This window comes from Lissotriton vulgaris, chromosome 12, assembly GCF_964263255.1.
Source record: "Lissotriton vulgaris chromosome 12, aLisVul1.2, whole genome shotgun sequence".
In the NCBI taxonomy this organism is placed as follows: Eukaryota; Metazoa; Chordata; class Amphibia; order Caudata; family Salamandridae; genus Lissotriton; species Lissotriton vulgaris.
The window spans coordinates 133,857,808-133,879,902 of NC_141700.1; the positions used below are offsets into that span (position 1 = coordinate 133,857,808).

Below are 22,095 nucleotides of genomic sequence, written 5' to 3' on the forward strand. Positions count from 1 at the left end.
CACAGAAAGACTCTGCCCTACGAGAAGGACCGTGAGAGACAAGGAAGGGTGCTGACTCTTGCCTGTGTCTGGTGCCTTGCTGCTGAAGGAGAGGAAGACAATAAGACTACGAAAAGACTGTTGTGCTACTTGTGCCAAACTCTGCAAAGAGATCTCCAAGGGCTTGCAACTGAACTTGCCCCCTGACCAGCGTCCCAGGACCAGTGGACGCTACCCCCTTGGAAAGCGACTGCGGGTGCTGACCATCGCCGCAGCACTGACGGAGGAATCTCCTCTAAGGCATCAACCTCCTCCCGACCACCGTGACCGGGGCCCAAAGCAACAGCGGAAGCAAAGTGAGGACCAGCCGCCGCTGGCCCGAACACCGTGACCGCAACTGCACCGGGAGCCCGAGAGCAAAGCAAAGGAGGACCCGTCCGGTCCGAGCTCTCGAGGGGACGGCATAGCGAGCCGCCACTCACCTGCAAAGACGGACAGTTGCCCTACGAGACTCCGCAAGGTCGGTAAGCCTGCCCGACAGCCCAGCTGTGAGCCCACAGCTGCACCGACATTTGGCTGGGTACGTCCTGCACTTGGGGACCGTACTGCCACTTGTCACCACCGCACAGCCGCCGCCTCCAGGGTCGGAGCGGACGACGAGGAAAGGACCCTGCCGCCACAGAACACCGCTGCCCCGGACGACCAGTGACCTGCTCGGCCGAAGAGCCGCAACGATCAGCGACCCCGGGAAGGCAACGCGACGTGGGACAGATCCCTTGGAAGCCGCCGGCTCCACAAGAACATTGAGTAACCCCGGCCTACGGGCCTCAAGAGAACTGCAATAAGAACTGTGGTAACCCGAATTAAGTAACTTGCAACCGTCTTCATAAAGTTATTGACTGTATCCATAAGCCTGCTTAAAATCTATATAAAGATATATATTTTTACAAGAATACAGTCTGGTCTTGTTGTGTGGTGGGTTGGTTGTAAAGGTGTACTGTTGCAAGTGTTTAACCCTATGTGCCCCAAAGATTAGCCTACGACTGCTTAAGCCACACTACCTAGAGGGTAAGCAGAGGTTGTCTGGAAGGTAACCCTCAGCCCTGACGATGAAGAGAGAGTCCCTGCTTGTCGCTAGTGTTACACTGCGCCAACTAGAGCCTCCCCCTTCCTACATAGTTGAACCATTCTTAGATGAAATTTTACCTTCCACGGCGAGGAAATACTATCTACAATTTAGATATGGAACACTCCCGCTCAGGCTCTTCTCAAATAAATGGTCGCCCATCAAATCAGTAGAATGTCCAGTGTGCGGGGCCAAAGAAGAGTCTGAGCCGCATGTTTTCTTTTTTTTCCGACTTATAAAACCATACGGAAACGTTGGCTTACTCAACTTTGCAAAAACTTGGGATTTAGACAACACAAAGAGGTCCTCAGAATATTTAAGAGTAATACTTCTACCCCAGTTGTATTCTCAGTCTCGCGCTTTATTGCTGCCATGTGGCGAAGGAGAAGATCTTATCTGTAGAAAAATGTTCTTTCCATGTGGAAATGATCTATGAATGGTATATCTGTGTGTTTTTAATGCTGTATAATATTTTAAAATGTTTATACTTGTATTTATTACTAGTGCTAATGACTTGTGTTTTTAAGTAATGATTCGGATGGTTACTAAGTATCTTTTATGATCTACGATCGAAATAAAGACTACTTGACTGACTGACTGTTATCTGTTTTAGCAGAATACAACTAATCCTTGGAGGTGTCTATACTGTGGAGGTCTGTGGTCGCATGTGCTTTGTGTTGTAGTTGGCTGGACAGCGGTATTCGCAGATTTTCTGAACATATGCTTCTCTGCATTAGCAGACAGACTTTACTTGCCTTCGGAAAGCATGCACCACCAGCTCTGAACACTGGTGAATGAAACATATTTTCAGTGTCCACTGAACTGAGCCACAGGGCGGCTTTATCACCTAACCATTTACCCAATAGCTAAAGAAAACCCTCCAGTCATTCAAACACTGTCAGTCTGTGCTGCTATCGGTCTTCTTTCTGAGGTAGCCCCATGCCTAATACACTGAGCATACTGACAAACCTGCCAATGTTGCAAGGTTCATGTATGATTAACTGCTCCAGTCCAAGCTTTAATTTGTTTGCATTTTGGGAGTTGTAGTCGACTTTGTCCCATTATAAAGCAAGCACTACAGTCCTGGAAGTCTTGTGGGTGTCCCCTGCTGCAGATACTCGCTGCTTGGAATCTCTGAGGCATCGGGGAGGTGATTGGTGTTGACGGCGTTGGCAGTCGCCTGCAGTGGCCTATCACTGTGAAGGAGACCCCGGACTCACGGGTTAGCGGGCTGAGGCACTGCACTGTAGCACGACTGAAGGGCCTGCCCATGAGCTCCGGCGGGGAGTACGGCTTAGCTGCTGGATTGGCCTTCTTCCTGGGACTTCACAGGGTGGACCCCCATGGGAGAGTGTCAGCATAAGGGCCCCCTCCTCTGGAGCGGCTTGTTGCAACTGTGGGCTGGCTGGCCCTGCGGCCTCCAGGCACCACCTGCAGGCCCCTCCTGAAGCTCTGCCGTACTGGTGTCACTTGTGGGGCCTGCCGCGCTGCCTCCTGCTGCAGCAGACACACTTGCACCACTCACCCCCAGAAGCAGGGCTTGAGTCGGATTACCACGAGGGTGGACGGCGTCCCCCCTCTTATTTTACCGGGTGGACGCCGTCCCTCCTGCCAAACAGCTGGACTTCACACTTTGGCCTCTCTGGGACGAGATCGGAGCTCACAGCATGCTGCACACGCGCAATCGCACCTAAGGCGGTTGCATCTGAGAAGCCAGCGGGTGTGCTGCGTGCTGTGAGCTCCGATCTCATCCCAGAGAGGCCAAATGAGCCCGATGTAGCAAGCCACCTGTCGTGACATCACTTCCTGTTGTGACGTCACTTCCGGTGACAGCGGACTTGTGCCCTGCCTAGAAGTGAGCCTGGACTGCCTGGTTGGCAGGTGCCACATGGTGGGGTCCCTGAAGCTGCCGTGTACTGCAGCGAAGCTGAGGACAGTGACATGAGAGGTGAGCCCCTTGCTTCAATGAGGCCACACGTTGGAACCAAATCAACAGCCCTGGCATTGTGGGACCTGCTGCTCCTGCGATGGTCATAGCCAAGACTATTGTATGCCGGAGGCAACCATGACGCACGCTGACCTGCCAAAACCTGGGTGCCTCACCTCCTGTCTTTCCCTTCACCTGTGATCCACCCTACCAGTCAGGGGGTGGACGAACGCACATCAATAGTCCGCACTTTAGACGCTGAGTCGACGCTGGCGACTGTTGCCTCTCCAGGGTGTAGGAATAAAGCCCGGGACTCACTGTGCCTTTGCCTGTTATAAATGGGCCACAGCTGACATTGTGTCTGCCATCTTTTGCTGTGTGGTAGGTGAGACCCCTTTGGGAGCCCTAAAACTCAGGCCTGCTGACTCCAGGTACCTGCATACATCCACTAGAAGGCTTGGCAGTACCTGCCATACCGACTATCCCAGGGTGCAAACACTACATTTGGGTCCTTGTTAAGCAGTCTCCTGGTTGGTCCTGACCTGTCTCTTCTGAAGACTACCTCGCAACATCCAGACACGGACCAGATGGGGAAACTTAGGGTTAAGATAGCAGGGGTGCCGCATGAGACAGAGGACCAGTCCGAGGCCCTGTCAGGGGACACTGGGGAGCTAAAGTCTCTGATAGATCCTATCCAACTCCACCTGGACCAAATCCTTGCAGCCACAGAGGACACCAAAAACACTCTCCAACAAGACATTGGCACGGTGGGCCTGGGCCTATTTCAGGCAGAACATCACAAACTGGCCAATAGAATTAAAGAAGTTGAGACCTCAGTGGGGGAGTTACAACCCAAATGCTTGACACTTACCTTCCAGGTGGGGGAGCAGTCGGACAGAGTACAGACACTTGAACACCAAGCTGAAGATGCAGAATGGCGTAATAGACATAATAACATACGGGAGGTGGGCCTCTCTGAATGAGTGGAGGGTGATGGTATGATGTCCTACCCTGAGAACTGGCTTAATTCTGCGGTGGCCCCGAACCTCCAAACCTCCAAACCTCCTTTTTTGCACTGAAGCGCACGCATTAGGTTCTGAGTTGATCGCAGGCTCCGAACACCCTCCCCACCAGATTGTGGCTCGACTGGTTCACTACAGAGAAAGAACTAGAAAAAATGGTTAGGGGTTCTGCCCAGCTCACCCTCCCGTACCTGAGCAGGAGTCATCCACGGATGAAAAAAGTAGAAAAAAAATTTTAAAAAAAAATGGTACTGAAGGGATCAATCCACTTTTATTTCTCAAACAAGAAACAATTAATTTTCTTGTGAATAGTAAATTAAATCAAAGTAACATATCCATAAATTCATATATACATATATGGGCAGGCAGCCAGAGAGGCACAACAGAAAACATTATATATACACAACACATCACATATACATTCTATACAAATTTACAACATATATAATACAAACAACACTTTTATGTACCCTAAGGAAAAGAATTATATATATAAGAAAAAATATATATATATACATACACCAATTTACAGATGTATCTCCTCTTACAATCTAACGGAGTATACAAAAAAGGTAGTCCCAACAGACAGGCACCAGGGGGTTAACACATTTACCCAACCTATATTTGTGTAGGTGCATCAATGAATAAATCAAATCTTTGTTGTATTGAGCTAAGGGACTCCGTTCTAAACCAAAGGTGTCGACGCAGTCGCGGTCGCGTTTCAGCCAGATGATGTAGGCTTCATCAGGACATGGGTACTCTCATTTGCAAGGCCCTGTCCAAATCTAGGGCAAATATACTCGGTCAACCCACAGCCCACCCGGAAGGGTGGGGTAGGTGCCAGCGTCTCGGCTCAAGTCTCGAGAAATCTTAATCTTTACAGTGTGTCCGCCCCACACAGTATATAGATTCCAAATCGTATGGTTCACAGTGGTGGCTCAAGTCGAGAAATCTTAATCTTTACAGTGTGTCCGCCCCACACAGTATATAGATTCCAAATCGTATGGTTCACAGGGGTGGCTCAAGTCACACGCTCTTCCTGAAGTCTCCAAATGTGCACTCGTACGAGGAACCGGTGTCCACTAGCAACGTCTTCCTCCGGGCCTGGAGGAAGACGTTGCTATTGGACACCGGTTCCTCGTACGAGTGCACATTTGGAGACTTCAGGAAGAGCGTGTGACTTGAGCCACCACTGTGAACCATACGATTTGGAATCTATATTCTGTGTGGGGCGGACACACTGTAAAGATTAAGATTTCTCGAGACTTGAGCCGAGACGCTGGCACCTACCCCACCCTTCCGGGTGGGCTGTGGGTTGACCGAGTATATTTGCCCTAGATTTGGACAGGGCCTTGCAAATGAGAGTACCCATGTCCTGATGAAGCCTACATCATCTGGCTGAAACGCGACCGCGACTGCGTCGACACCTTTGGTTTAGAACGGAGTCCCTTAGCTCAATACAACAAAGATTTGATTTATTCATTGATGCACCTACACAAATATAGGTTGGGTAAATATGTTAACCCCCTGGTGCCTGTCTGTTGGGACTACCTTTTTTGTATACTCCGTTAGATTGTAAGAGGAGATACATCTGTAAATTGGTGTATGTATATATATATATTTTTTCTTATATATATAATTCTTTTCCTTAGGGTACATAAAAGTGTTGTTTGTATTATATATGTTGTAAATTTGTATAGAATGTATATGTGATGTGTTGTGTATATATAATGTTTTCTGTTGTGCCTCTCTGGCTGCCCGCCCATATATGTATATATGAATTTATGGATATGTTTCTTTGATTTAATTTACTATTCACAAGAAAATTAATTGTTTCTTGTTTGAGAAATAAAAGTGGATTGATCCCTTCAGTACCACTACAGAGAAAGAGACATCATTCTACAGCAGTCATGTACTGGGGGCCCAGTCACAGTGGAGAACAGTAAGGTGTTGATGTTTTCGTACTTTACTGCAGAGGCACAGGCTCAACGGGCTCATACTTTGAGGTCAAGAAGGTCCTGGGCACTGATATGCGCTGTCGGACTCGGGATCTTGCCAGGGAGATGACGCTTGCCTCTCCAGGGTGACTCCACAATCCGTGGAGGAACTGATATAATATACTTTGTCATTTGAGTTCTGGGTGTGGAAGTTTCTACTTGTTATGATCATATTTATGGAGTTGTTGGAGATCACTACTTTTGATGTAATATAGCTATATGACCTGTCTTTTTCTCCATTATGATTGCTGATGTACATTACTGTTCTATTTGTGGATTGAGCTGGGTTTCTGTATGGTATGTTGGGAAGAGGGTCGGCTTGGCACAGACTTCGCCTACCCATCTTAGCCTACCCTTCACGAATAGGTCCCTGCCAGGTGACTGGAGAAGACGGACAATTGACTATGCTTCTATGTCTTCCGTTTGGACGGCCAGCTGTTGCTGGACTGCTCCTGGATTGGAGGGTTTCTAGTTATGAATACATCTTTTTTGCACAGGGATTGCACCCCGTGTTAAGCGTGGGGGATTGGAATCGGGAGGTCCGAGTGGCCTGGGTAGAACATACGCGACCTGCAAGCAATTGACAGATCAGTGACATACACTGACCTTTGTATCTTGGAATATTAGGGGGATGAGCTCAGCCTCCAAGAGACACAATATTCATAGATATCTGCAGATACGTGGGGTACATGTGGCCATGCTCCAAGAGACACATCTTGCTGGAGCAAGGTAGATTGACTCCGGCATAGATGGCTGGGCCAATTATATGCTACAGCATACTCTGCCTTTGCAGGGGAGACATTGATCTGGATCCGGTCTGAGACACCCATTGAGCTTGTACACTCCCTTATTGACAAAGAGGGCCGTTATGGTCTCCTGAAGGGTAGGTTATCAGGGAGAGAGGTAACATTGGGAAGTATATATGACCCGAACCAGGACCAGGTGACCTTCCTCCATTCCGTCGCTACACATATAACAGACATACTTACGGGCGGTCTCCTCCTCGGTGAAGACTTCAAATGTGTGGCGGGCGTCTAATTAGACCACTCTACACCCCCCTTGCCTAGGGCGCCTGTCAATAGATTGGTTGAGGGTCTCAGGGATTGGCTGGAATACTGGGAACTGACGGATATCTGTAGGATGAGCATAGGGGAGGGGCCACGACTATTCTTACTTTTCCCACATCTACAACCTTCACACCCGGATAGATAGGTTTGTGTGCTCCCAGGGGCTTGGCCAGTATGTGACGCATACCAGATATTTGGGTCGTACTCTTTCATATCGCAGCCCTGCTCTTTTAAAATTTCAGTAATTGAGGGACCACCCGCAGATTACCAAATGGCATCTCAGTCCAGAGTCTCTGGAGGACACATGCTTTCGGGACTCCCTGGGGGAGGCTGCCTCTGGGTATTTCACCCTTATTCATGGCTCGGAATCCTCTGGTTTAATTGAGTGGAAGGCCTTTAAGGTGGTGGCCACTGCCAGGGCCAGTCTGTTGGTGTCCAGAGGGAAGTGAATGAGGAACTACGAACCCTAGACACTAGATTGCATGCCCTAGACAACGCCTTTGGTTCCAGGAGCACTATAATGTTGTGTAGGAATGGTTGCGGTGTCATGATTATAAGCAATACCTCGCTAGGGCGCATAAGGAGGAAGGGCGACCAGGTAGACTAGTGGCCTGGCTCATTCAATCCGAAGCCCGGGAGGTCCCTATAACACACATCCAAGTAGGGACTGGACAGTCCCACTCCCTTTATGCTCCTGGGGCCATTAATGCTGCGTTTTGTGAATATTATGAAACTCTGTTTAAGAATTTGGAGCCACAGATAAGATTCAGGACATGTTCTTGACGAGGTTAACTTACCACTGCGAAGACTTCCCAGAGAGGAGCTAGAAGGGTTGGATGCACCAGTATCTGTACAGGAGATTAGGACCGCCTACAAAGAGATGGTGATGGGTAAAACCCAAGGCCCAGATGGCCTTCCAGATGAATTTTATGCAGCATTTGTGGGGACCCTGGATCTGAGGTTGGAGGCTCTCTATGCTGAGTCCGGGAACAGGAAGCCCCCGCGGAGTCAACTAGAGATGCGGGTGTGATCCCTCTTCCTAAGACCATGACCCAAGGAGCCCGCTCTTGGTGCTAAATATGGATTTCAAAGTCCTAGCAAAGTATTGGGCCCCCGCCTCCACCCCCACATGCCCACCTTAATCCACGGGGTTCAGAATGGCCTCATTCTGCCCCCCTGTACCTCCCTGAACTTAGAAGACTATATCACGTCCTAAACCATCCGGAGGCCGGCTCTCACTCATGTGCACTGTTGATGTCTGTTGATACCGAAAAAGCTTTTGATACAGTACAATGGGATTTTCTGTTCAAAGTTATGCAGCAGATGGGCCTGGGAGACTGCTGGATTAGATGGGTCAAGCTACTTTAAACTACTCAAACTGCCCGGGTTAAAACGGGTGTCACTGTCTCCCCACAGTATAGAGTACATAGAGGCACCAGGTAGGGCTGGCCCTTGTCCCCTCTTTTGTTTGCCCTGGCCATTGAACCGCTGCAGAATTTTTCCGGCTAGAGGGCAAGGGTTCAGGTGGAGACATTGAAGGACGAGAACATATAATTTCCCTCTAAATCAATGACATCCTTCTCTATTGGACCTTCTGGGGAAGTTTTAGAGAGTTTCAGGTCTCTGGTTTAATACTGCCAAGACGCATGTATTCCCTCTGTCCCCTGATGCTCGAGACCCCTACATCCACCTACATCCACCTCTGGATCCGAGCAGGTCTCCTTGCTCAATTTGCTACCTGGGAGTTCAGATCTACCATTCCCTGGATGATTTACGGGAGGGCAATCTGGGGAACGCTTTCCAATCCCTTAATTCTTGTGTTCCCTTTTGGCACTTTCTTAAGTTACCAATTATGCTCTGGATCTCGGTGTCTAAGAAGGTTAGGCTCACGAGATTACTCTAACTGGATATCTTGCTGTACAACTTGATATGGGTTGGTGGGTGCCATAAGGTTTACCTGGATGTTCTCGGATGCCCTTCTGCTGAGGGGGGGGCCTAGGTACCCCTGACTTCAAATTATATTTCTTGTCCTCTCAAATTCAGTGGGTCACACTATGTTTGAATGGAGCCCACCAAGAGGAACTAGGTTTTGGTGGCACAGTCCACATATCTGGTAGGTTTGTTAGCTAAATTAATCTGCCCAGTGGTGATAATACTCCAAACATGAGTGCTACTGACTGCAGCGTTAAAATGTTGGAGAGGCTGCATCTTACGAACCAAGGGGATGCCTTTATATGCACCAGCATTGCCCCTGGTGGGCCTCCCCCACGGAGACTCCCTTTCCCTTTTTTAACAGCAGGCAGGCTGTCATCTTGAACTGATGACAGTGGGTGACTATTTCCAACAGGGGGGCATATTCTCAAGCACTTATCGCCGAGTTATCGGCACTTTAGCACAGCCAAAGTGGCGATAAATGTATCTCACTATTCTCAAGCTGGTGCAAACAGCCGATATCACCAGTTTCCCTGCGATAGCACCCGCAAAAAACATCGCCACAGATGACACCAGCAACTAAAGCTAATGATATGCAGACAACACCACTTCACAACATTCTCAACGACCAGCCAGATCTGCGATAAGATCCTAAAACAGGCAATAAGGTGCGTTAACAGCAGGGATTTAACATCTGCCTTTTACTGGTGTTAAGCAGGACAACTACCTTCAGTATGAAAGGGAGCCCAGCTCAGAGCCACATCTGAAGACCAACAGATGCCATGGAGCCAATGATCATGCAGCATGGAGACCCAAGAGGGTCACAACACCCACCATCATCACCCCCAGGACCACCTCCACTCCCGGACTACCACATAAGCAGCGCAGAACAGTACAGGACAGTGGTTGATGGTGTTCTATCCCTTCTGTTATCAGGATCCTGTTTTCCTGCGGACTGAACCGCGTCTTTCTCTTCTTCTTGTCCTTGCCCTTCTCTAACCCTGAGGTCCCAGGCTGGTCCTCCGTGGGGCTTGTGAGGTTCTGGTTGTCCTCTGTACTTGCTCCGGCTACCTAAACTGTGCTTCGCAGTTGTTTTGGTTTTGTTTGTGTTTTTGTTTTCTACTTTTATAGTGATTTTACCTGCCTGCAGTGTGTGAATTGCAGGTCAGGCGAAGATTATCGCTGAGTTTTTTCTCGCGTTAGGGCCCATCGCATCTTTCTTCACGTTGGGGTTTAGATTTTTATCGCCGCCCCAGAGACTTTATCGTGGACATTTGACGCGTCATCGGGAAACTATTGCATGTTACCGTCATGTTGTGAAAAGGACTTTAACACAGAGTTGTTTTCCCGCGATAGACAGCGATATGAAACATTGCATTAACTGATTTTGGCGATGATTATCGTACGTTCTTGAGAGTATCCCCCAGGGTGCACTGTTGCCGTTTGACGACAAAGCGGCTAACTATGACCTAACCCCGGAACAATTCCTCCTTTATGAGGCACTGACTAGAACATTCCAGGATCTGTGGGCTGGGGGATGAGACGAACCCTTGACCCATGCAGTGTTGCAACTGTTGGTTTCTTTGGGTACCACCAGACATCTGATGATATGGATTTACTGCTCTCTCTCTGAATTGGTCCGCAGACCCCAAATTGTGTTACAAGGGGTGACGGGGAAGGATCCTGGGTTGAGACATCACAGACTCGGACAAGATATTGGCATATCCAAAGAAGGTCTCCAGAAGTATGAGACTGCAGTACACCCAATTTAATTATGTTCATATGACATACATGACGCTGCACAAGCTCTGGGTGGTTTGTGGGGGGGGGGGTTATGCCTATGCCCGAGATGTGGACAAATGGAAGTGGATTTTGTCCATATGATCTGGAGCTGCCCCTGATTACATACATTCTGGGACAAAGTAACTGATGGGCTCAATGCCACACTGAGACGCTCCCTTCCCTGCTGCTTGGAGAGCTGTAAATTGGGGTTGTTTGCGAGACCACACAGACAAAGTGGGCACTAGATTTGTAGACCTGGCTCTGGTGTTGGCCAGATGGGAAATAGCGATGACATGGAAATCAATTACCGTTCTGGAGGTGAGGACCTGGAGAGCGGATGTGACTCAATGGGCAAGAGCAGAGGGCCCTGCTTCAAGAGGATACTAGAGGGGTACGACGGCGCAAGATTGCAGTGCTGTGGATTGAAATTCTTAGGGCTTGGGGAGCATCCAGAGGGAGAACTGGGTGAGGATGCCAAGAACTACTCAGGACTGACCAAGGGAGGTGAGGTGGACCCCCCACAGGGATCCACTGGGTGATGATGTCACACACCAAGTTAAGGGCCCTTCCATCGACGCTGACATCGCCCTCTAGCGATTGGGTTGGGTTGTGGCTAGATCCTCCCCCACCGCTTGACTTGTTGTAAGAGCTCAGTCCCCACTGATAAAGTCCCTTATCGACCCCTTTTCTCCCCACTCATCCCCGCTGGCCACATTTGAGAATAGGCTTTAATTGCAACAGCAGTTGGGAGCAGATGTTTCCCTGAGTTTGCAACCCTGCGCCCTTTTACTTAGTTTTTTCTCATTTTTTTCTTGTATTTTTGGACATTTAGCAGACATCACAGTTATCCTCTCTTTATTTCTCTCCTATGTCACCATTCACCTCGATGGCCAGTCCAGTCTTGACAGCCAACAGGTTGAAGATTGTATGTTTATTGTGCATGGGTCGTTTTATTGCTCACCATTGCATCCTGGGCATCTGAAGATTGTAGTGCTTTGATTAACGCTGTTATTTTCTGGGACTGTCTACGCCCTCAGTGCCTATTATAAATGCCAATTAACTGATGTTAAAAAAACGTGTGTTCAAACAGGTTCGGTTACAAGAAGCCAGGTACAGCTTTTGCCTGGAGGAAAAGGGAGGGGCTGGGAGGGCATTAAATAGTCCTGCGACAAAGCAATTGGCCTCTCTTCCAGTGCCAGCCGCCAGTGCCTTCTTCCTGCTTGTGGTTGAGGTAAGGTTCACGCGCAGCTGTCAGGAGTCTCTGCTTGGCGGGAGGCTGGGTGTGGGGGCACCTTGTGGCTGAATATGTTGTTTATGGCCAGAATTCACGGGCCTGGCTTATAGGTATTTGCGGCAGAAATAGGGAATGAAATTCTGGTCAGTATTTACTATCCGTGCGCGTCATCCTCATTCCAGAACAAACCTGCTGAAGGGGGGAAGAGCGCGAGGGCTGACAGGAGCGGGCATCTGTGCCGCCCTCATGCCACGCAGAGAGGTTTTAAGACATGGCCAACATGGGCCCTCGCTCAGGTTCCCCGACTTGCAAGGGCCCCCGTGAGAGTGAACCTCTCTCTCTCTTTGACTCTGTCTATTCTGTTTTTCGATCGAAACCTCTCTGCCTCTTAGCCTACCTCTTTGACTGGCTCTCTCTATGCAATGTCATATTTAGGATTTTTGTGTCACAAGCAATATTATTTTTTGTAATTTGTTTATGTACATGTTTGGCACCATGTGGGCTAAAGTTGGAAGTTAATAGGTAATACAATTCAAAGCTGTTCTGTAAAGGGGCCCTAAAATATATTTTCCAAGGGTCCCCTAAATTCTTAAGATTACACTGATGCCATTAAAGGGGCCCGGAAAGCCGCCTGGACGCCAAAGCCAGGCGCTGCCTGAGCCTGAGCGTGCTGTGATTTACTGGCACATTTACCAGCAGGTAAAATCGGTCTGGTGTTCATGCTCCTCGGAAATCCTTAAGTGGGAACACCAGGCCGGGTATGATTGGGCGAAGCAGGATCCTACCCAGGAATACCCTCTACCCAACTTATAATCAATTGGAGCCTTTGGGGTCTGTTCTGGGGGACGACAATCTGATTGACCAGTGACTTCTTATGTGCGTTAATGATAATAACGTTGACTTTTCAGAACACCCCGCGGGTTGAAATGTCTTTGCCGTCCAATGAATACACGGGTCAGGGTTAAATTCTAAGCAGGAGGCTTCTTTGGAATTATACAATGTCAACAATACAATGGAAGGCGAGTCAACCAGATGGCTGTGTGCACTCGGGGGCATTCTTTCCTAGTCCTGGGCTTTTCATTAATATCAGTGTGCTCTCTCGGAGTTCTGCAGACGTTTTCTGCCGGTGTCCTAACCTCGGAAGCCCCCTTCATGTCCGCTTCCCTTAAAATAAGAGCAGGGTTGAAATATGGTAAAATATTTGAAAACCGGATCATTTACTATTCCAACACTGTCGTTGGTTATTTGGGAAAGAGTATTTTTGGATGCCTTGCGAGTGGAAGAGGGACATGCAGGCATGGGGAAGTGAATTTATAAGTTTACTAAAGCTATGGGGGAGTGGAAGTTATGGGCTCACTAAATCTGGTAGGGCATGGAAAGATGGGGTCACTAAAGCTGTAGGGCGTGGAAGGATGGGCTCACTAAAGCTGGTGGGGCGTGGAAGGATGGGCTCACTAAAGCTGTAGGGCGTGGAAGGATGTGCTCACTAAAGCTGTGGGGCGTGGAAGGATGGGCTCACTAAAGCTGGTGGGGCGTGGAAGGATGAGTTCACTAAAGCTGAGGGGCGTGAAAGGATGGGCTCACTAAAGCTGATAGGGAAGGATGGGCTCACTAAAGCTGTAGGGCGTGGAAGGATGGGCTCACTGAAGCTGTAGGGCGTGGAAGGATGGGCTCACTAAAGCTGATAGGGAAGGATGGGCTCACTAAAGCTGTAGGGTGTGGCAGGACAGGCTCACTAAAGCTGTGGGGTGGAAGGATGGGCTCACTAAAGCTGTGGGGTGGAAGGATGGGCTCACTAAAGCTGATAGGACATGGAAGGATGGGCTCGCTAAAGCTGGTAGGGCTTGGAAGGTTGGGCTCACTAAAGCTGGTGGGGCGTGCAAGATGGGATCACTAAAGCTGTAGGGTGTGGAAGGGTGGGCTCACTAAAGCTGTAGGGTGTGGAAGGGTGGGCTCACTAAAGCTGTAGGGCGTGGAAGGATGGGCTCACTAAAGCTGGTAGGCGTGGAAGGATGAGCTCACGAAAGCTGTAGGGCGTGGAAGGATGGGCTCACTAAAGCTGATGGGCGTAGAAGGATGGGCTCTCTAAAGCAGGTAGGGTGTGGAAGGGTGGGCTCACTAAAGCTGGTGGGGCGTAGAAGGATGGGCTCACTAAAGCTGTGGGGCGTCGGAGGATGGGCTCACTAAAGCTGTAGGGCGTGGAAGGATGGGCTCACTAAAGCTGGTAGGGTGTGGAAAGATGGGCTCACTAAAGCTGTAGGGCGTGGAAGGATGGCCTCACTAAAGCTGTAGGGCGTGGAAGGATGGGCTCACTAAAGCTGTAGGGCGTGGAAGGATGGGCTCACTAAAGCTGGTAGGGCATGGAAGGATGGGCTCACTAAAGCTGGTAGGGCATGGGAGGATGGGCTCACTAAAGCTGGTAGGGCGTAGAAGGATGGGTTCGCTAAAGCTGGTAGGGCGTAGAAGGATGGGTTTGCTAAAGCTGGAGGGTGTGAAATGATGGGCTCATTAAAGCTGTGGGGCTTGGAAGGATCGGCTCACTAAAGCTGATGGACGTAGAAGGATGGGCTCACTAAAGCTGTGGGGCGTGGAAGGATGGGCTCACTAAAGCTGATGGGCGTAGAAGGATGGGCTCACTAAAGCTGTGGGGCGTGGAAGGATGGGCTCACTAAAGCTGTAGGGCGTAGAAGGATGGGCTCACTAAAGCTGGTGGGGCGTAGAAGGATGGGTTCGCTAAAGCTGGTGGGGCGTAGAAGGATGGGTTCGCTAAAGATGGTGGGGCGTGGAAGGATGGGCTCATTAAAGCTGTGGGGCGTGGAAGGGTGGGCTCACTAAAGCTGGCATGGCTTGGAAGCATGAGCACTTTGCAATGCTTATTTTGTCATAGACCCTATACTTACCTTATACTTACATGTAAAACACATATGCCTGTACAACGAAATTCGTGTAAAGGCATATGTGTTGTAATGGCATTGCAGTATGATGGTACTTGCGTTGTGATAGCATGCGTTCTAATGGTATGCGTTGTAGTGAATTCATTGTAATGGCTGTTTCCCACCGCCAGCAGCTCAAACCTTTCTCCAGTCTCTAACTCTAAGGTTTGAGCAGCTCTGTGCTCTGTAGTCACAGAAGGAATTTATAATGCAAAATTAACAACACAACACTCCCAAGTCAAGAGCTTTCTGGCATAAGTCTCTTTTAACACCCTTTCTAACACACCCATGTACTAGGTGATGTTGTTAAACCAAATGTTGCTTATCTGGTGCACCTTGAAGAAACTCAACTTGGAGACTTTGATCTGGTATACTGACCTCTGATTTGTAGTAGGGGCTTTAGGAGACTGGGCTGTGTCGACCTGCAGAAATGTGATTCACTCAGATCAGACTTAACAATGGCGGGAGCAAGATCACACAAAGACAGTAAATCTAGGAGGAGGCAGATGAAATGAAACTACAGTTTGTCGGGCAAGACCATGTTTGCACATGGAATTGTTATCCAAATGTACTCTTGTTTTTTGTATCGTGGGCATGTTACATCTTGGCTCAGTGGTGGGTAATTCAAGAAGGGCGCACACACTAATTCACAGCAGGTACACACACACACACAACTACACATACATACACACAGCATGCATGCACCAACTATTAAAAAAAAAACTTGCCTAGAGTGGTCATCTCAGGTGGTGAGAGGGAATGCTTGGTGGGTCCTGTAGGATTAGGACTGCCGTCTATTGCTCAGCCAATGAGCGGAGACAGCAGTCCCTTACTCAGCAAAGTGTGGGTTGGGGTCAGCAAGACTGCTCGCCCCACCCAACTCTGTGATGAGGTGTCACTGATGGACAGTCAGCCCTGGGCACTTCAGGGCTCAAAACTACACTGCCCAGGTCAGAGTATACCTGTAACACATCCCCTCATCATGAGGGGGAGATCCTCCAAGCACTTTTCTGGGCTGAGGTGGTCCAGAGACATTTTAAGTCACAGGTAAAGTGGGCAATTGCTGGGGGCCCTCAACCTCCAAAGGGCTTCCTAGAAAAGTAATATTTCCCTCCTTGACCTCTATCTAATCTATTTCTCTATCTAAACCTCTCTCTCGATCTGCCTATCTATTAACTTTGAATCTGTCTCTCTACCCCCTGTAATTTTAAGGGTTTTTGGGGTCCCAGCAAATATATATTTCTATTGTTTTTGTGCCTACCGGGGCTCCCAAAATATGTCTTACCCCGGGATCCCCAAAACCATAACATGACACTGAGGAGGTCGCGTCTACAGGGCTGCGAAATCTTTGGCCCGGCAAAGTCCAGCTCAGGCAGCCAGATGCCTGCCCATTTACTGCATGTACAGTGCCTTCCTGCCTGACCTGACATGAAGAATGTCTGTCAGACTGACCTTTGCTCAGACTGACAGACACTCTTCATATCTGCAAAAAAGGTATGTGGGTGGGGCCCCTTTGCCCTAATAGATGGCCCGCTGCTTCTTCGGAGAAGTCCACAAGAAGAAACAAATCATACAGGAATCAAAATAAAAGAACTGTGCTTGACACCGACAAATAGATGTAGACAGAAGCTGTGCTCTTGTAAAGCGAAACTGCATAATTTTCTTTTTGCCTATTATTTCCCGAAGCAAAATTTGCAAAATAATGATTTTAATTAAAAAGAGGATTGTCTGTCTCTTGCTTGACTTTTTACACAAACAAGTCTTGTATGATCCAGACAGGAAACTTGAGCATGTAGATAACCCTGCTAGGATATATTTTCTGCAAACAAGTCTCCTTCCTGCAAAACATACATGAAATTTCACGTAACACGCAATATGTCAATATCACTGAAGCAATGACAATGTTGCCCAGGCCAGGCCTATTTGGAGGGCACAAATCATAAAGAGGAGTTATAGAGTTATATTATGGGCTGGACCAGAGGGTGGGAGGGGGCTGTAGGTAGTTCTCACTTAATGGTCAGTGGGTGGTTGCTGTTTCATAAATACAGTATTTGCCATTTTAAATCCTAAACACTGACTGCAGTGTTACTTTCTTTACAGATCGAAGCACCCCTTATAATGACTCTGGAACAGCTCTGTGGGGCCATGCTCCAGACCTTCAAACAATACTCTGGAGGTGATGGCAAGTGTGGCGAACTCAGCCAGCAAGAGCTGCAACTTCTTGTGAACAAGGAGTTCCCATCTTTGTGTGTGAGTACATTGTGGAATGAAGATTGACTAAAGCAGGGATTTTCTTCCCCCTTTTTATAGGTATGACATGCACAACCCATCTGTACTTTGTTTCGCCCAAAGCTTCTTGTAATTATCCACCTGGTTCCTCTTAACGCCCCAGGTTTAGTCCTGCAATAGTCACTTTATTCCACTTTACGCCAGTTTGGTGATGCTTTCTTGACCTCTCCACTGTCTACCCCGAAGGATTGTGTATGTAAACTTTAGAACAAAGGTTTCCTTAAAAGAATAAAGCTGATAATTTTGGGACCGGTGTCACTATAGAGATTATCTTGTGCTTGGCTCCCCGCCTAATGCTCTCCTTTTCAACAATTAAGCACTAATTCAACCCGAATTTCATCATGAAGATGAATGGCATCCCCCGTGGTTTAAGGATAGTACTGATGTTTTGCATCACAGCCGGAAAGGTGTGACCATAGTCTGCTTTAGAAATAGCATTCCAAAGCTAGCTCTTCTACAAGGCCTAAAGAGCAGCCCAAGGGCCATCTCCTAAATGACCCCATTAGGAGTGCCTTTGGAACCCACTGAGTGTAGGTGCAAATCACAGAAAGAAGGAAGTAGGAAGACAATTCTGGCTAAAATAGCATTCCAAGACATTCACTCCTGAGCCAGCCCTAAAAGTGGAGAACTCCTTACTCCAGGATATATGGGCACCATCAACACAAACGGCCTGTTTCAAACGAGCAACATCGTGGTCTAGTCCTGACTATCTAGAGCGGGCTGTGTACTTCCACCACTGATTCTGTATTGGCACAGTGCTTGATTGGTGCTGGAGCTTGCCACGACCCAGCAGATTCAGCGTGAGTTGTATGGCATGTCTTGGAACCTTCTACTGGTGCCCTTGGGTGAGCTGATGGCTCCTGGAAGTTATGAGGAACCAGGGAGGTTAAAAGGAGAGGTGGGTCCCCATAATTAACAAAGCTGATTCTTGTGAAGGAATGCAAGCTTCCCAGGTAATGCCCAGGGCTCAGGATTAATCCACCTTCACATTGTCTTTGAAGATCTTCCTCTCTCTAGTGGGGGCCTCTGGAAGCATCAATACACCCAGTGCAGTGCTCTTGTGTGTTTCAGTTGAGCAGGCTCTCCTTTAAGGCTGCTGGTGACTGACAGCAGCAGCCCCAAGGACAGAGCTTTAGGCTTGATCTCTGCCTAGGAGGAAATAAGCTGGACTGCTCAATGGAGCTACCTTTAGATGCCTCGAGAGAGCAGCCACCTAGAAGTCAGTGTGGGTAAATCAACTCCAAGACTGAAATTTGCCCACAGAATCTGCCAGGGTTTGGGGCTAATGGACTTCTCCCATCTTAGGGTCTGGCCACCAGTTCAGAACAAATACCTGGATCTCAAAGGGCAGAACGTCTCTGTGTCCTGAGTATATTGCTGACTGAGGGAGGGGGCACGCCTTCCAATCCTTGCTCGCTGTGAGGGCGTAGAACGGGCTGCAAGTAAGTAATGTACTTCACATTTATAGACCTTCCTACTGATTGTTGCCTCCTCTTCTGCAGGCCTCCGGGAAAGATGCGAAGGCGGTGGAAGAAGTGATGAAAATGATGGACATGGATTGTGACAAGAAGGTTACCTACCAGGAGTTTGCCACGTTTCTGGCTATTCTGAGTATGGTGATGGAAGAAGGAGGTTGTTAAAAGTGGCGGTCTGAGTTCAATAAAAAATATTTGTCACACTATTTGTTCATATTTTCTTGTTTTAAAAAGTGCCTGCCTTTGCCAATGAGGTTGCTACATGGTCAGTAGTTAGGGAGAGTTATCCTGAATTGTTTCTTGTTTCCGTAGCGGGCGAGCAAGTGGAAACTATAGTAACACAAGGAGAACAAATTGGGGACCAGGAGTTTGCTGGTGTGCTCTGCCGGTTTGGGGCCTCACCAAGGACAACTTTAGATGTATGGGAGAGCTTGTGGTACCAATACTTTAAACAGTGAATATAAGGAGTGCTGCAGAGGGAGTGGCTGCCCTGACCTGTTCAGCCATTGGCTTTAGTGTTTTTGTAATGGTTTGCCATTGCTTGGATGAGCTGTCAATCAACCACATGGCGTGTCAGGGAAGATTATGTTGTCCCATTACCGTTGCCTATAGTTTGTGGTCTCGGACAAGATGAAGTAGTCATAGACATCTCTGTCCCTTACTCTAAGCCATTGTACCTCACCACTCTTGCTTCTCTGTCAATGTGTATTTCTGTTCCTTTTTGCTCTACTTGCTGCTCTCCTCACACCCCATGCTTTTATTTTCCTTCTCTTGCTTTTCGCTTTTCCCCACCTTCACGCACTCCCAGCTTGCCTCACGTCCAGTGCTTTCTCTTGACATCATTTTCGCGTATTGTTCCTGTCTTTCTATTTCTTGAACCCATGTTCTTCCATGGTAACTAGGATGACGTCATCCCTGCAGAAACTATGTCCAGTCCTGAACATTTCACTACAAAGGGTGGAATTCTGGTGCATTAGTCTAATTTGGTCAATGGAAGCAAACCTCAGTGGTCATTAGGCTATCACACAGAGGTCCAGCACTGAAACCGTGTCCATAATGACCTGGAGGGAGTTGGTCATACTAATCGTAAGTCCTGCCCTTCGCGGGCTGCTCTAAGGAATCTCACTGGCTCTCATACAGACACATCTGCAGTGTCGCTTCTTCTGGGACCTTGTGGTGGCTCGTCACCTGTGCTCAGAGCCACTAGTTCTGCATGCTATGATGAGGCGTGAGTGTCCGAGCGGGCCTGGAAGCTGAGCCCTCCGCTGTCCTCATTCTCTCTGTGAGGCGGGCGGTGTCTCCTACACTGGGGAGAGGCTGATTCAAGGGGGAGGAGGCTACTGCTGCAGGAGGGTGGCTACTTACGCCCGCCCCACCCAGTTGTGTCCTACTCCGTGGTACAGGAACTTTGCCAACAAGGGTGGCTAGTTAAGCCAGCTGGTGTGTACAGCCTTGCTGATCATCATGAAGATTCAGAAAGACATCAGAGCTGGGTTTCTGTTCGGATCTTGAGCAGTTTGCATACAATTGGGTCTTTCCTCGCCACGTTGCTGCACCACTGTTAAGACTCCTGTTATAATTCCACGCATTGTAACTTGCTATCCTGGGACTGAGATGTCTGCAATGCATTACAGGGATTATAGCACACTTGGAATTGGCCAGCAGGAGTTTTCTATGTGCCCTGCTCTTTTCTGGGTCTTACAAAGATGAATACAGGTGCCTGGGAGAACTCATGTTACCAATACTTTAAAAAGTGAATATAAGTGCAGCAGAGGGATTGGCTGCCCTGTTCAGCCATTGCCTCTTATCTATTAGTATGGGTTCCCCATTGCTTGAATGGGCTGTCAATCACGGCCATGGCATTTCGTGGTAGGTTACGTTCTCCATTGCTGTTCCTTCAACGTTTCGGTCATGGGGCAAGATGAAGTAGTCGTAGACATCTTTGCGGTTTGTTCTAAGTCATTGTAACTCACCGCTCTTTGCCCCGGTCAAAGCTGTGTTGCCTTGATACCCATTCCTTGATTTTATAAACTGATACAGCAGCCTGTGTGCAGGGCCACACCAATCCCGAAACTACTAGACCCAGTAGCGAGGGCAGCTTTATAGTCACACTAAAATACATGCAGTTGTCCAAACCAAGAAAGACCAAAGTGTCAAGCCTCTTGATGGCTGCCAATGCGTACTCTGATCTAATTAAGACTGTGATGCTGAGAAATAGGCCACATCCATCTCTGAGCCTCAGGCTCCTTACCCTACACCTCCTCATATACGACAAGCGGCATCCTCTCATCCATACACTCTGAAATGCCAAATAGGAACTTGGTACAAATTATAGTAGTTTTTGACTTTAAAGGGGTATAAGAAGCTAAAAAAAATCCAATACAATATGCAATCTACTTGAGAGGCCTAACTAGTTTGACTGGTCTGGGGATGCTTGTGTTTCTGTTCTGATGGGACCTGGCCTGGCAGTTTGAACCAGTCTGTTCCTATTGGAGCAGGGGTATGGCTGATTTGCATATGGCTAGACCCTGTCTGAAGTAGCATACTAGGAGAAACATGAATAATCGACTGTAATAAGGATCTGGGTGATTTGTGGCAGCTTGGACTTTGCAAGCATTCCCCCATCACCTTTTGTTGTTTTCTTGTGATGCCCTATGTGTGATGAGTATGACCAGACCTTGGTACTGTGCTCGCTGTGTCATTGGATCCAATGTACTTCTCAGTGATGAGGTCCAACAAGTCTAAAACCAGCCTTTGGTTGCTTGTGCTCCATTCAGAGGTGATGTGCCCTGGCAGGTCGGGCTGACTGTTCCTACTGGAGCACAGCCAAAACTTATTGCATTTAGATGATACGTGTCTGGAGTGGAGTAATGGCTAATAAATAATTGACTGGACTATGGCCAAAGCGACTACTAGCGGCTGATTCATTGTCAAGAATTTACATTTGCGTTGTACCCATTGTGGAAAGTCTTTTCCCTTGCTGCACTCATGTGAGTTGCTTCTTCCGTGGGAAAATGTGGTGGTTTACCTTCATATGGCATTAGTGTGGGGTCACAAATCCACTAATAGATGCTGAAAGTCCGGTTCTGGGAAGCCCTTTTGGGTCTGACAGTGGATGTCAACTTTCATATGGGTTACCTGTCATGTGATGTATACTGAGGATGTTGACCAAAGTTTCTTGGGGCACTAAAAAAGAAGCCATAATGCTTGGTTTGGGCTTGCAGCGCTGAGTCTATTTAGTTGTGTGCCAGCTCACATGGCCCAAGCAGCTCAGAGGCAGAGCTCCTGCAGTGTCAACGCTGAGGTTCAGAGCACACAACTGGGCCCTGCAG

At 48.4% G+C, this 22,095-nt stretch overlaps 1 protein-coding gene across 1 annotated transcript; it reads left to right on the plus strand.

Moving 5' to 3' along the window:
* The first annotated feature begins 11,986 nt into the window (after positions 1-11,986).
* LOC147673650 (protein S100-P-like) lies at positions 11,987-18,969 on the plus strand. The gene is made up of 3 exons (XM_086947587.1): positions 11,987-12,063; positions 17,100-17,249; positions 18,791-18,969. Exons 2-3 carry the CDS (start codon positions 17,118-17,120, stop codon positions 18,926-18,928), a joined length of 270 nt encoding a protein of 89 aa, XP_086803713.1. The 5' UTR covers positions 11,987-12,063; positions 17,100-17,117; the 3' UTR covers positions 18,929-18,969.
* The last annotated feature ends 3,126 nt before the right edge of the window (positions 18,970-22,095 follow it).

What these genes read in the sequence shown, in the direction of transcription:
- LOC147673650 (XM_086947587.1), top strand. Translation starts at nt 17,118, where the DNA reads ATGACTCTGGAACAGCTCTGTGGGGCCATGCTCCAGACCTTCAAACAA. An exon ending in AGGAGTTCCCATCTTTGTGT is followed by an intron (nt 17,250 to 18,790) that starts GTGAGTACATTG and finishes CCTCTTCTGCAG; the next exon opens with GCCTCCGGGAAAGATGCGAA.